Here is a 14,443-nt window from a genome sequence, read left to right as displayed (position 1 = left end):
GTCAATAGGTTTCCGGTATAGGGTGATGTTTATGTGACCATCACTAATTTGTACTGTAGTGTCCAGGAAGTGAATCTCTTGTGTGGACTGGTCCAGGCTGAGATTGATGGTGGAGTGGAAATTGTTGAAATCCAGGTGGAATTCTTCAAGGGCCACCTTCCCAAGATGTCATCAATGTAGCACAAGTAGAGGAGGGGCGCTAAGGGACGAGAGCTGAGGAAGCATTGTTCTAAGTCAGCCATAAAAATGTTGGCATACCATGGGGCCATGCGGGTACCCATAGCAGTGCCGCTGACTTGAAGGTATCAGTTGTCCCCAAATCTGAAATGGTTGTGGATGAGGACAAAGTTACAAAGCTTAGGCACCAGGTGTTCTGTGGCCTCATGAGGGATACTGTTCCTGACAGCTTGTAGTCCATCCTCATGTGGAATACTCGTGTAAAGAGCTTCTACATCCACGATGGCCAGGATGGTGTTTTCAGGAAGATCACCAATGCATTGTAGTTTCCTCAGGAAGTTGGTGGTGTCTCGAAGATAGCTAGGAGTGCTGGTAGCGTAGGGCCTGAGGAGAGAGTCCAAATAGCCAGATAATCCTGCTGTAAGAGTGCCAGTGCCTGAGATGATGGGGCGTCCAGGATTTCCAGGTTTATGGATCTTGGGTAGCAGATAGAATACTCCTTGGGGCTCTAGGGGTGTGTCTGTGTAGATTTGTTCCCGTGCTGTAGCAGGGAGTTTCTTGAGCAGATGGTGTAGTTTCTTTTGGTACTAGTCAGTGGGATCGGAGGATACTGGCCTGTAGAATGTCGTGTTGAAGAGTTGCCTGGCAGCCTCCTGTTCATGATGACTACAGCACCTCCTTTGTCAGCCCCTTTGATTATAATAAGAAAAGGAGTACTTGTGGCACCTATGCATCCGATGAAGTGAGCTGTAGCTCACGAAAGCTTATGCTCAAATAAATTTGTTAGTCTCTAAGGTGCCACAAGTACTCCTTTTCTTTTTGCGAATACAGACTAACATGGCTGCTACTCTGAAACCTTTGATTATAATGTCAGAGTTGTTTCTGAAGCTGTGGATGGCGTTGCATTCTGTACGGCTGAGGTTATGGGGCAAGTGTTGCTGTTTGTTCACAATTTCAGCCTGTGCACATTTGCGGAAGCACTTTCAGCACTCCAGTCTGTCGTTTCAACCGTCAGGAGGAGTCCACGCAGAATTCTTCTTCTTGTAGTGTTGGTAGGAAGTTTATTGTGGGTCAGCGTGCTGTTCAGTGGTGTGTTGAAAATATTCCTTGCGTCAGAGACAGCAAAAGTAGGCTTCCAGATCACCGCAGAACTGTATCATGTGCGTGGGGGTGGTGGGGCAGAAAGAGAGTCCCTGAGATAGGACAGACTCTTCTGCTGGGCTAAGTATGTGGTTGGATAGATTAACAATATTGTTAGGTGGGTTAAGGGTGCACTGTTGTAGCCCCTCATGGCATGTCAAAGTTTAGATAGTTCACTGTCCTTTTTCCTCTGTAGAGAAGTAAAGTGTGCCTTGTAAATGGCTTGTCTTGTTTTTGTATAGTCCAGCCACGTGGAAGTTTGTGTGGAAGGTTGGTTTTGTATGAGTCTCCAGTTCTGAGAGTTCAAAACACAGGTATAGCTCATTGGCAGAGATAGCTCATTACATAATGACTCTTAACAAGCAGGCAGGGAGCTCTAAAGAATTGGAACCAAATTTATTAATAGCATTTTAACTGCACCATTTAAGCTAATTAATGTAGTAATTTATAATTACTGTAATACACTGCTTCCTCTTATTTAAAGTCTATACTAGATAAACACTGACAGTAGAAATCTACCAGTATCTAAATGCTTAAAAATAGGGACCTTAACAACAATCTCCAAATCATATGCAATGTGAAATATCTTTCATTCCCATTGCTATGGCAGACACACATAACTATGGCTCATACTTGAAAATACTTACGTATGTAAAGTCATCAGTGGGTGGATTTATTTTCCAGCGTGGATTTATTTTCGCTGTGGGCTCCTGGTGGCCTGGGTCAGAACTTCCTTCTAACACTCTACATGTGCCAGGGAAGGGGAAAGCTTGTAACTTGCTTCAGTGGCTTATTTCTCCAGCTCTCTGTTTCTGCATTATTCTCTAAGCAACCCACCTCATCGGTCTTCAGTAGAGGGTCCAGGAATAGATCCCAGAAGTCCTGACACCCAGTTCTCGCTCTAACCACAAGAGCATACACTTGTGCCGTGGAAAAGCAGCTTTTGAATGTCTTACCAGAGTTTATCATTTTGGAAATCTGGTTGAAAGGTTTATTAAGCTGCTATATGTTTTGAAGAGAGTAATTCAAACAGAAGTAACATAATCCTTTGGAAATGTTTACATTTAGTTGTAAAGACTTAGATAGTCCAAACCAGATCTATGATAATGAATGAATTCTGGCTAAGTCGCAAGCTGTCAGTGGGTTTGGATTTTTTTTACCCAATCATAAGACTTTCAAAGAAATAACTGAACGTGCTACATAAGACACAATTCCATTTTAGTCAGATGATCTCAACTTTTTTCTTCTGAGGCCCCCCGTAGCATCTTATAAAAACTCCACGAGCCACCTGCCACAACAACTGTTTTTCTGCATAGAAAAGACAGTGCCAGCATTAGGGGGGTAGCAAGCTAAGTTGCTCAGGCTTTGGCTTCAGCCCTGCATGGCAGGGCTCAGGCTCAGGCTTGGGCTTTCTGCCCTGGGTCCCATAGCCCTGCTTAGTGAACCCCCTGAAACCTGCTTGCGGCCCATCAGGAGGCGCGGGACCCCGGTTGAGAACTGCTGATGTAAATGACTCGCTCAGCTTTTTCACAGTACCATCTCCCAAGTTCCCTATTTCATGTACAGATTTTTTTTTTTTAAAGAAGGGAGTAGAGGGGCCCAGAGGTTATAAAAGAAAGGGTCTCTCACCTCTCATTGGGGGGGGGAGAGAAGGAAGCTAACTGGGTGTGAGAGAGACTCTATGATTTGGAGGAGAAGCCCTGTGCAGGAGGGTGCGATCCTAGATTCCCTGAAGTACTCTGACTAAATGGCTAAATTTCAGTACCCAGAAAGATAATGGAGCAAGTAATCAAGCAATCAATTTGCAACCACCTAGAAGAAAATAAAATGAAAAGTAACAGTCAGCATGGATTTGTCAAGAACAAATCATGTCAAACCAACCTAATAGCTTTCTTTGACAGGGTAGCAAGCCTTGTGGATAAGGGGGAAGCCTTGTGGATAAGATGTGGTATATCTTGATTTTAGTAAGGCTTTTGATACCATCTTGCATGACCTTCTCATAAACAATCTAAGGAAATACAATCTAGATGGAGCTACTATAAGGGGGGCGGAGTGCATAACTGGTTGGAAAAACATTCCCAAAGAGTAGTTACTAGTGATTCACAGTCAAACTGGAGGGGCATATGAAGTAGGGTCCCACAGGTATCGGTTCTGGGTCTGGTTCTCTTCAATATCTTCATCAACGATCTAGATAATAGCATAGAGAGTACACTTACAAAGTTTGCGGATGATACCAAACTGGGAGGGGTTGCAAGTGCTTTGGAGGATAGAATTAAAATTCAAAATGATCTGGACAAACTGGAGAAATGGTCTGAGGTGAATAGGATGAAATTCAGTAAGGACAAATGCAAAGTACTCCACTTAGGGAGGAACAATCAGTAGCACACATACAAAACAGGAAATGTCTGCCTAAGAAGGAGTACTCCCAGAAAGGGATCTGAAGGTCATAGTGGATCACAACCTAAATATGAATTAACAGTGTAACGCTGTTACCAAAAAAACGAACATAATTCTGGGATATATTATCAGGAATGTTGTAAGCAAGACACAAGAAATAATTCCACTCTACTCTCTGCTGATGAGGCCTCAACTGGAGAATTGCGTCCATTTCTGGGCGCCACATTTCAGGTAAGATGTTGACAAATTGGAAAAAGTCCAGAGAAGAGCAACAAAAAAGATTCAAGGTCTAGAAAACATGACCTTTGAGGGAAGATTGAAAAAGTTGGGTTTGTTTAGTCTAGAGAAGAGAAGATTGAGAGGGGACATAACAGTTTTCAAGTACATAAAAGGTTGTTACAAGGAGGAGGGAGAAAAATTGCTCTCCTTAATCTCTGAGGATAGGACAAGAAGCAATGGGCTTAAATTGCAGCAAGCGCAGTTTAGGTTGGACATTAGGAAAAACTTCCTAACTCTCAGGGTCATTAAGCATTGGAATAAATTGCTTGGGAATGTTGTGGAATCTCCATCATTGGAGATTTTTTAAGAGCAGGTTAGACAAACACCTGTCAGGAATGGTTTAGATTATACTTAGTCCTTCCATGAGTGCAGGGGACTAGACTAGATGACCTCTCGAGATTCCTTCCAATCCTACAATTCTGTGATTCTAAATCCCAAACAAAGAACACTTGAGTGGTGAGGAAATTAAGGAAGGGAATGATAAATTGAAATTCTGTTGGTTTGTGTGGATCAGTATATCTCATAAGTTGTTTAAAGGATAGGTGTTTTAGAATCCCTTCTGCAATGTCTATGTGTTACATGTTTCAGCTAAACTGTACACCAGAGTTCTCACAAGGCTGAAATTATGAGAAAGGGTACACTTAAGCAGCTGGTGTATCTTGGCAGGGGGTGGTGGTGGTTCTGAGAATCTAAGGCAGCTGGACCCTGAGTTCCCACTTCTGTGGAGGCGTAACAGACTCTGTGCCCAGCGTAGGGTGACCAGATGTCCCTATTTTATAGGGACAGTCCCAATATTGGGGGCTTTGTCTTATATAGGCGCCTATAACCACCAATCCCCTGTGACTTGCTAGCTGGTCACCCTAGCCCAGTGGGATGTATTCCAGAGAGACCAAAGAAACAGTGCCGGAGGCTACCCAGACAAAGGGAAGCTTAGAATCACGTGGGTCTGGCATGTGAGACTGAAACGTGGCAGCCTGGTGAATGTCCAGCAGGGGGAGCTTTAACAGCGCCGTGACAAATGTCTGATAGAAACTTTAATCTCGTTATATTTCAGTAAAAAGCCATTTCTGTTTGGTTTGGATTTGCATGATAGCGCAGAGCTAGTACACAGTCAAGCTTCTGAATTGTCTCAGAGCTCCCAAAGCAGTAAAGGAGTTAATATAGTAGTATGGTATTACATGAGTATTGATAAAGGATAAGACATTAATGTTACCTCCTGACAGCAAGAATCACAGATTCATCTCCTTCCAGCAGGAGCACAGTAGTTTCCTCTGAAACATCCAAGTGCTCCACTCAGATGTTGGGGAGGGGCTGGAGTTAACTATTTCTTTGTAACCCCTAAAGATATTTATTTCAGTGGGATTTGGACTGGGCCACTTTTTCCACAGGCAAGAAATCCTGTATGGGTCCCTACAGTGCTTAGTGTAGCTGGTGCTCCACCTAACAGTTGGTCATCCTACTGCAGTCTGACTCCTGGTTTAGGCCTAATGTCTGTCTCCATCAAATCGTTGCAGAATATTGTGAATTGGACAATTGTTTCTCATTTTGTCTGCCCCACAAAACTCCCACAAGACATTTAGTCTCACAAATCAACATGCTGCTTCTCCAATTCCCACTCTGACCTCCAACCCTGAAAAACCCTCAGCACCTCTCATACAATTCCTGAGTCCTATAAAAGTCCCACATATGCTGCTCCAAGTACCTGTAAAATATCGATCCCTTTCAGTAGCACTTCTTTCCTAATTCCCTTACCTCTTATTATGCCTGGGACCCTGACAAACTGAACATCTGAAGAAGTGGTTCGGGACTATTTAGAAAAGCTGGACGAGCACAAGTCCATGGGGCCGGATGCACTGCATCTGAGGGTGCTAAAGGAGCTTGCGGATGTGATTGCAGAGCCATTGGCCATTATCTTTGAAAACTCATGGCGATCCAGGGAGGTCCCGGACGACTGGAAAAAGGCTAATGTAGTGCCCATCTTTAAAAAAAGGGAAGAAGGAGGATCCTGGGAACTACAGGCCAGTCAGCCTCACCTCAGTCCCTGGAAAAATCATGGAGCAGGTCCTGAAAGAATCAATTCTGAAGCACTTAGAGGAGAGGAAAGTGATCAGGAACAGTCAGCATGGATTCACCAAGGGAAAGTCATGCCTGACTAATCTAATTGACTTCTATGATGAGATAACTGGTTCTGTGGATGAAGGGAAAGCAGTGGACGTGTTATTCCTTGACTTTAGCAAAGCTTTTGACACGATCTCCCACAGTACTCTTGTCAGCAAGTTAAGGAAGTATGGGCTGGATGGATGCACTACAAGGTGGGTAGAAAGCTGGCTAGATTGTCGGGCTCAACGGGTAGTGATCAATGGCTCCATGTCTAGTTGGCAGCCGGTGTCTAGCAGAGTGCCCCAAGGGTTGGTCCTGGGGCCGGTTTTGTTCAATATCTTCATTAATGATCTGGAGGATGGTGTGGATTGCACCCTCAGCAAGTTTGTGGATGACACTAAACTGGGAGGAGTGGTAGATACGCTGGAGGGTAGGGATAGGATACAGAGGGACCTAGACAAATTGGAGGATCGGGCCAAAAGAAATCTTATGAGGTTCAACAAGGACAAGTGCAGAGTCCTGCACTTAGGACGGAAGAATCCCATGCACCGCTACAGACTAGGGACCGAATGGCTAGGCAGCAGTTCTGCAGAGAAGGACCTAGGGGTGACAGTGGACGAGAAACTGGATATGAGTCAACAGTGTGCCCTTGTTGCCAAGAAGGCCAATGGCATTTTGGGGTTTATAAGTAGGGGCATTGCCAGCAGATCGAGGGACGTGATCGTTCCCCTCTATTTGGCATTGGTGAGGCCTTATCTGGAGTACTGTGTCCAGTTTTGGGCCCCACACTACAAGAAAGATGTGGAAAAATTGGAAAGAGTCCAGCGAAGGGCAACAAAAATGATTAGGGGCCTGGAACACATGACTTATGAGGAGAGACTGAGGGAACTGGGATTGTTTAGTCTACGGAAGAGAAGAATGAGGGGGGATTTGATAGCTGCTTTTAACTACCTGAAGGGTGGATCCAAAGAGGATGGATCTAGACTATTCTCAGTGATAGCAGATGACAGAACAAGGAGTAATGGTCTCAAGTTGCAGTGGGGGAGATTTAGGTTGGATATTAGGAAAAACTTTTTCACTAGGAGGGTGGTGAAACACAGGAATGCGTTACCTAGGGAGGTGGTGGAATCCCCTTCCTTTGAAGTTTTTAAGGTCAGGCTTGACAAAGCCCTGGCTGGGAGGATTTAGTCGGGGATTGGTCCTGCTCTGGGCAGGGGGTTGGACTAGATGACCTCCAGAGGTCCCTTCCAACCTTGATATTCTATGATTCTATGATCTTCCCCAGAGCACGATAGTAGCCCAGTTCTAGAGGGAACTTGAGAGGTGCCAACAGTGGCTCTTTCTGCCATCTGTCTTGACACTTTTGGTGTCCACTGCTTAATTCTTCACAGCAGTTGTGATCTTCTACTCTTTATGGCCCCATGCATAGCATGTGCATCATAGTAACATCATGTTGGGCTGTGCTATGTCTTTCAAAATACCTTCCTTTTCTGAGAAACAGTCTCATTAATAAGAGACTATTTTAAAACTTTTTTTTTTTCCAAAAGGTGGACTTCTGTGGGACATTAGGCATGGGTTTCAGTTTTGTTTAAGGTAGACAAATATATAAGTCCAGCGAAGGGCAACAAAAATGATTAGGGGTCTAGAGCACATGACTTATGAGGAGAGGCTGAGGGAGCTGGGATTGTTTAGTCTGCAGAAGAGAAGAATGAGGGGGGATTTGATAGCTGCTTTCAACTACCTGAAAGGGGGTTCCAAAGAGGATGGCTCTAGACTGTTCTCAATGGTAGCAGATGACAGAACGAGGAGTAATGGTCTCAAGTTGCAATGGGGGAGGTTTAGATTGGATATTAGGAAAAACTTTTTCACTAAGAGGGTGGTGAAACACTGGAATGCGTTACCTAGGGAGGTGGTAGAATCTCCTTCCTTAGAGGTTTTTAAGGTCAGGCTTGACAAAGCCCTGGCTGGGATGATTTAACTGGGAATTGGTCCTGCTTCAAGCAGGGGGTTGGACTAGATGACCTTCTGGGGTCCCTTCCAACCCTGACATTCTATGATTCTATGATAAGCTTATGGAGGTTGACAGTGTCATTTTAAGTGTCAGGGAACTAATCTTGCAAGATATTGAGTCCTCAACATCTGTTTGTCAGTTGGAGTTGAGGGCACTCAGCAAAAGGATCAGTCCTCTTATCCTTTTATTTTATACCAAAAATAGAAGAACCAGGAAATGTACATATTTTAAGTTCTCATGGTTTATTCTATTGCCTCTGTCTTCGTTGGTTAACCACATGTCAAATGCCAAGACTGTGAGCCAAAGCTGAATATATGTTTTATCTGTCTAGGTCTTTTATGCTGTCTTGGACCAACTCTACCATGGGGAACATCCTCTAAAGAGGTCAACCACAGAAATTTTAAAGGAAACCCAGGAGAAATTTTATGGATTACCATATGTACCAAACACTGTGAGTATAACATTTCATTCTCATTCATACTTTAAAAGAAAAGGAAAGTTTGGAAATGCTTAGGCTTTGTGACTCTAGCAGGCTGACTAAGCTGTCATCCCCTTTCAGCAGAATCTTAAAATCTCCAAATTTCCTATCAATATAATTCAAAACAGAGGCTGCTTACTGAGGTTTTTGGAGTAAATATCCAGGTGTGCCGCTACTGGAGTTGAAATTTTTCAGTTTCAAAACTTCTGTCAAGCTACTGTGCCTGTGTGTGCCTGCATTTAAATATAATCTCCTTGCTTCTGTGATGAGAATATGGAGTCAGTACTCTATTAGTACTGTATTTCAGAATGACAAAGAGCTTAGTGGAATTAGTTTGTTTCTATAATTTTGGGACTGTGAAAAACAGCAGTTTTGGTCCTCTCTGACAGTCCAACAGCCAATTTGGCAAATGAAGCAAATTATGTAAAACCTGCTGTATGTTGTTAGCATTCAGAGAATACGAGATTATTAATCCTTTTTCTGAATGTGAATGTGTGTGTTTTAATTATGAGAAAATTATATTCTGAGTATGCAAAACAGTTTATCCTTGGAATTTAAAATCACATTTTAAACAAACAAACAAAAGTGAATCAATTGTTTAGTTATGCATGTCGTTCTTATACTCTATCCTATCAAATCCTGAACCCAGGAGCCCAGCCTGAGTAGCCGTTCACCCCTCCCATAATGTAGTTGTGTTCTTTCATTGCTTGGTGCTGCGCAGGAACCGAACAACCCTTCACCATAAAGAATGGGGCTCCAGTTCCCCTAAAGGGTGTGCATCCTTTCCCAACAAACCCTTCCTGCTCCTCAGGCAGCAGCTAATTCCACTTCCATGGCCCCCTCCTCAGCCACAGAGTCAGAGGCAGAATATTCCTAGATAATAGAATTTGGTTGTATATTGTCTTTAATACTCAAACTTTATTGTTCAAGTACTCTTAATATAGAATGATTAGGCACATGGAGGCATTTAATAATTGTTCAAATAATCTTGAACTTTAGAACCCATATCCCCCTGCAAATCCCTTAGAGGGGGATGTTGGAGAGGTCATCAGGTAAATTCCTTTCTTGCTTTGAAAATTGTCTTAATCTCCACCTTCAGAATTTATCCACAGGATGGTGCCTGTAACATTAAGCAACATCTTGTAGTGCAGCATAGCATCACCATTTTAGTACAGGATTTGTTGTATGACTTGATCTCACTGTCTTTGCCAGTACAAAAGCACTAATAATTGAGTTATATTGTCAATATGTTGTCTAGTTTCTTGTATTCAGAATTTGAGGGCATCTGGGCTAGGACTTTTAACACATTTAATGTCTACATTGCACTTATCAAGAAACTACACTACAAGAACAGTAACTTTTATAGCATAGCTCTTGCTACCTGATAAGGTGGAGGTGCAGGAGGCATCCCACAAACTCTGATATCCTTCAGAGCATCGGACTCAGTAAAATTGCACTATCGATTAATGACGTGATCATCGAACCAGCAAAGGTGGTGTGGCACACACCTGCCACGTGTGCTCCCACCCTTAAAAGGACGGAGAAGATGTGTTTTTTCCCAGCCAAACGGACAGAATTTTTATTTAGTCATCCAGCACCAAATCCACTGGTTGCCCAAGCAGCATCAGAGAGAAACAGGCAACACCAGATATGATCTTTTCCACTTGATAAGGAAGCTAAGGACTGTACTGTTGGCAGAAAGATCTTTTCAGCTACCAGCCTGCAATTCACAATAGCAAACTGTTAGGTGCTTTTTGCCAAGTACAACCTTGTGAATTACAAGGTAGAGTTTTCAGATAAGATTCCACGTGAGAATCATAGAATATCAGCGTTGGAAGGGACCTCAGGAGGTCATCTAGTCCAACCCCTTGCTCAAAGCAGGACCTATCCCCAACTAAATCATTCCAGCCAGGACTTTCTTAGGCCTGACCTTAAAAACCTCTAAGGAAGGAGATTCCACCACCTCTCTAGGTAACCCGTTGCAGTGCCTCACCATGCTCCTAGTGAAAAAGTTTTTCCTAATATCCAACCTAAACCTCCGCCACTGCAACTTGAGACCATTACTCCTTGTTCTTTCATCTTCTGTCACTGAGAACAGTCTAGATCAATCTTCTTTGGAACCCCCTTTCAGGTAGTTAAAAGCAGCTATCAAATCCCCCCTCATTCTTTTCTTCTGCAGACTAAATAATCCCAGTTCCCTCAGCCTCTCCTCATAAGTCATGTGCTCCAGCCCCTAATCATTTTTGTTGCCCTCCGCTGCACTGTTTCCAATTTTTCCACATCCTTCTTGTGGTGTGGGGCCCAAAACTGGACACAGTACTCCAGATGAGGCCTCACCAATGCCGAATAGAGGGGAATGATCATGTCCCTTGGTCTGCTGGCAGTGCTCCTATTTATACAGCCCAAAATGCTATTAGCCTTTTTGGCAACAAGGGCACACTATTGACTCATATCCAGCTTCTCGTTCACTGTCACCCCTAGGTCCTTTTCTGCAGAACTGCTGCCTAGCCACTCAGTCCCTAGTCTGTAGCAGTGCATGGGATTCTTCCATCCTAAGTGCAGAACTCTGCACTTGTCCTTGTTGAAGCTCATAAGATTTCTTTTGGCCCAGTCCTCTAATTTGTCTAGGTCCCTTTGTATCCTATCCCTAACCTCCAGCATATCTAACACTGCTCCCAGTTTAGTGTCATCTGCAAACTTGCTGAGGGTGCAATCCACACCATCCTCCAGATCATTAATGAAGATATTGAACAAAACCAGCCCCAGGACCGACCCTTGGGCTCTCCGCTTGATACTGGCTGCCAACTAGACATGGAGCCATTGATCACTACCTGTTGAGCCCAAGGATCTAGCTAGCTTTCTATCCACCTTATAGTCCATTCATCCAGCCTATACTACTTTAGCTTGCTGGAAAGAATACTGTGGGAGACCGTATCAAAAGCTTTGCTAAAGTCAAGGAATAACACGTCCATAGCTTAGAGGACAGTTTGAAGTACTCATCTAAGAGGGATATCTGACTGTGAAGTCATCACTGCAAACTGCCTTCAATGCGGCTGACATGGCTGCTTGGTCAGTAGCTACTGCTGTGGTTGTGAGAAGAGTGGCTTACTCATCCGGGTTCCTAAAGGAGAGCTAAGTCACAATAGAGGATCTGCCCTTCAGAGGAGACTTAGATTTTTAGTGAAAGATGAACGAGTCCCTATGTTCGTTAAAGGTATCCAGGGTAATTCTCTGCTCCCTCCGGATTTATGCACCAGACAAAGATCAACTACTGAACCATTTTTCCATCATAGGCCTTATGAGCCCCCAAGGAAGTGCACACACCTACAGAGGCTTAGACAAACAACTCCTTCTGCCTCCTCCTTCCAACTGGAACCTAAGGGGCTGCAAACCATTTCCGTAGCCTAATTTGTTTAACTTTTTCTGCTTTGGGGGCCATTTAGCCCACTTCTTTGACAACAGGCAGAGCATTACATCCAACAGATGGCTTCTTGATATTATCCAAACAGGATATACAGTAGAATTTCTCTCCCTTTCCCCTCCTCATCCACTGTCTCGATCTCTCTTCAGGGATCACTCTCACAAGGAGATAGACTCCCTTCTTCAACTGTGAGCCACAGAACCTGGGTTCTGCCCTTTACCATGGAGGAGGATTCTGTTACAAATACTTCATAATTCAAAGAAAAAAAAGCCTACTGCAACTCAGTGTCTATATCCCAGCAACACGATTTAGAATGGTAAGTTGGCAGCAGTAATTCTATCATTAAGCAAAGGACACTAGTTCATAATTCACAACGTGAAGGATACCTGTTTTCATGTACCTCACTTGCACACAGGAAAGTTCTCAGGTTTACCATAGGTTCCTATCATTAACAGTACAAGCTTCTTCGCTTCAGTCTGGTTACAACCCCAAGGCTGTTTACGGAAATGATGTCAGTGGCAGCCCACCTTCACCTCAAGGGACTTTCAATATTTCTGCCCCTCGACAAACGGTTACTGACTGGGAGATCTCACTAAGAGGTCCATTCTGCAACAAGAGCTCCTATTCTAGTTGCATCAGTCTCTGGGCGTCTCTGTAGACAAAGAGAAATCATTATTAGTCCTCACATAGACAGAAGAATTCATTGGAGCAACACTGAACTCTCTCACAGCCAGAGCTTTCCTGCCAGAGGACAGATTTTTGACAATGACAGCAATGGTCATGGAGCTTCAGGCCAGTCCACAGACCTGGGTTCAAACTTGTCTCACTCTTAGGCCAATGGCAGCCTGTACTTATGTAACACCGTTTGCAAGGCTTCAACTTTGTGCCTTAGCTCAAAACTTAGCTCAAAACAGTGTACATCCCAAGCAGAGACTGCATGGAAAAAGAGCCAGCACTCAGAGAATACAGGACTCAGTAAACTGATGGGCAAACAGCCACCATGTGTGCACAGGAATTCCTTTCACTCCACCACCACCACCACTAGAAAAAGTATTAATTCTGGATGCCTCCTCCCTAGGCTGGGACATCCATCTGGGCGAACAAATGGCAGAAGATACTTGGACACCTCAAGAGTTCAGAATGCATATAAATCTGCTATAACTGCAAGCAGTCCGCAGGGCTTGCAAATGCTTCCTCCCATGCACAGCAGTGAGACATGCACAAGTACGATTGAACAAGTCAACAGTAATCTATATCAACAGACCAACTGATGTGAAATCCGCTCCATTATGGGCAATAGCCATTAACCTGTGGAATTGGTGCATCAGTCACCACATCCCTCCTGGAGCAATGCAAAAAACTCGTGGACAGCCTTAGCAGATTCCTATCAAGGGACCGTGAATGGGAACCACACAATTTGATAATACAGCAAATGTTCTACCTATGGGGGCACCTAATATGTGAGCCCGTTTTAACGTAATTTAGATGGAATGTGAGGATGTGGCTTCCTGCTTCTGAGCTAATAGCTGCTGCTTGGCTGCTCTTTTAATCTGACTGTAGACGAAGGCCTTAGGCTTTAGGCCTTACAGTATGGCTGCAGACAAAGGCCTTATCCTTACAGAGCCCTCCTGGCTGACCCACTGTCTTTCATAAGAAGGCTTCCCTATGACTTTACCCTACATGTACAACCAACGTGATCTCAGAATTCCATTTAAACTAGATTGACTATCTACCTGTCTTCTCACCAAAACTCACAAGACAGGAGACTTCATACTCTGGAAGTATGAAGAGTGTTAGCGTTCTATCCAGGCAGAAAAAAATTCTTTTGAAGGTTTCTCAAGCTAATTATATCCTTTTACTGAACACATGAAGGGAGAAGGTATTTTGGTGCAGAAACTACCCAAACATATCTCTGGCTGGATCCTGCTGTGTTATGAAGTGGCTGGCACCTCTCCTCCCTAGTGTATCAGGACTCACTCCACTAGAATGCAGGCGGTGTCAGCGAAGTTTCCTCAGCGAAGTTCCCCTAACTGAGATTTGTAAAGTTACAACTTGGAGTTCATTTCATAGCTTTGCAAAATATTACATTGTAGTGCAGACCTCAGCAGCTGATGCGGCAGTGAGCTCGGCAGTCTTCCATTCACTGACTTCCTTGAGGTCCTCACACCCTCGTCCATAAGGAAGACTGCTTGTCAGTCACCCACTGTGGAATACAGATAGGGGCCAGTGCTTGAAGAAAGAGGTTACTTATCTTTCTGCCACTTGAGTTCTTGGAGATGTGTGGTCCTATCTATATTCCACTACCCACCCTTCTCTTCCTCTGCTGCAGCTCTGGCCCATTGCAGTAGAGGGAAAACTGGAGAGGCAATGCTTTCACACTGCCTTATTCTCTCACTCTGCAGCATGAGGAGAGGAACTGCACAGGCGTGGTCTTCAGAAA

At 44.0% G+C, this 14,443-nt stretch overlaps 1 protein-coding gene across 3 annotated transcripts in view; it reads left to right on the top strand.

Annotated features, from left to right (window-relative positions):
- Window positions 1-14,443, top strand: part of LOC102932805 (mitochondrial intermediate peptidase) — a 135,720-nt gene that overhangs the window by 74,400 nt on the left and 46,877 nt on the right. For all 3 annotated transcript variants that reach the window (XM_037891199.2, XM_043530842.1, XM_037891220.1), the window contains exon 16: window positions 8,436-8,555. In XM_037891199.2, the coding sequence (XP_037747127.1) occupies window positions 8,436-8,555 (120 nt within the window). The remainder of the gene's footprint in view (window positions 1-8,435; window positions 8,556-14,443) is intronic.

Source organism: Chelonia mydas, chromosome 1 (genome assembly GCF_015237465.2).
Source record: "Chelonia mydas isolate rCheMyd1 chromosome 1, rCheMyd1.pri.v2, whole genome shotgun sequence".
In the NCBI taxonomy this organism is placed as follows: Eukaryota; Metazoa; Chordata; order Testudines; family Cheloniidae; genus Chelonia; species Chelonia mydas.
The sequence above is the reverse complement of the archived record's forward strand: the minus strand, read 5'-3'. Positions and strand labels throughout refer to the sequence as shown.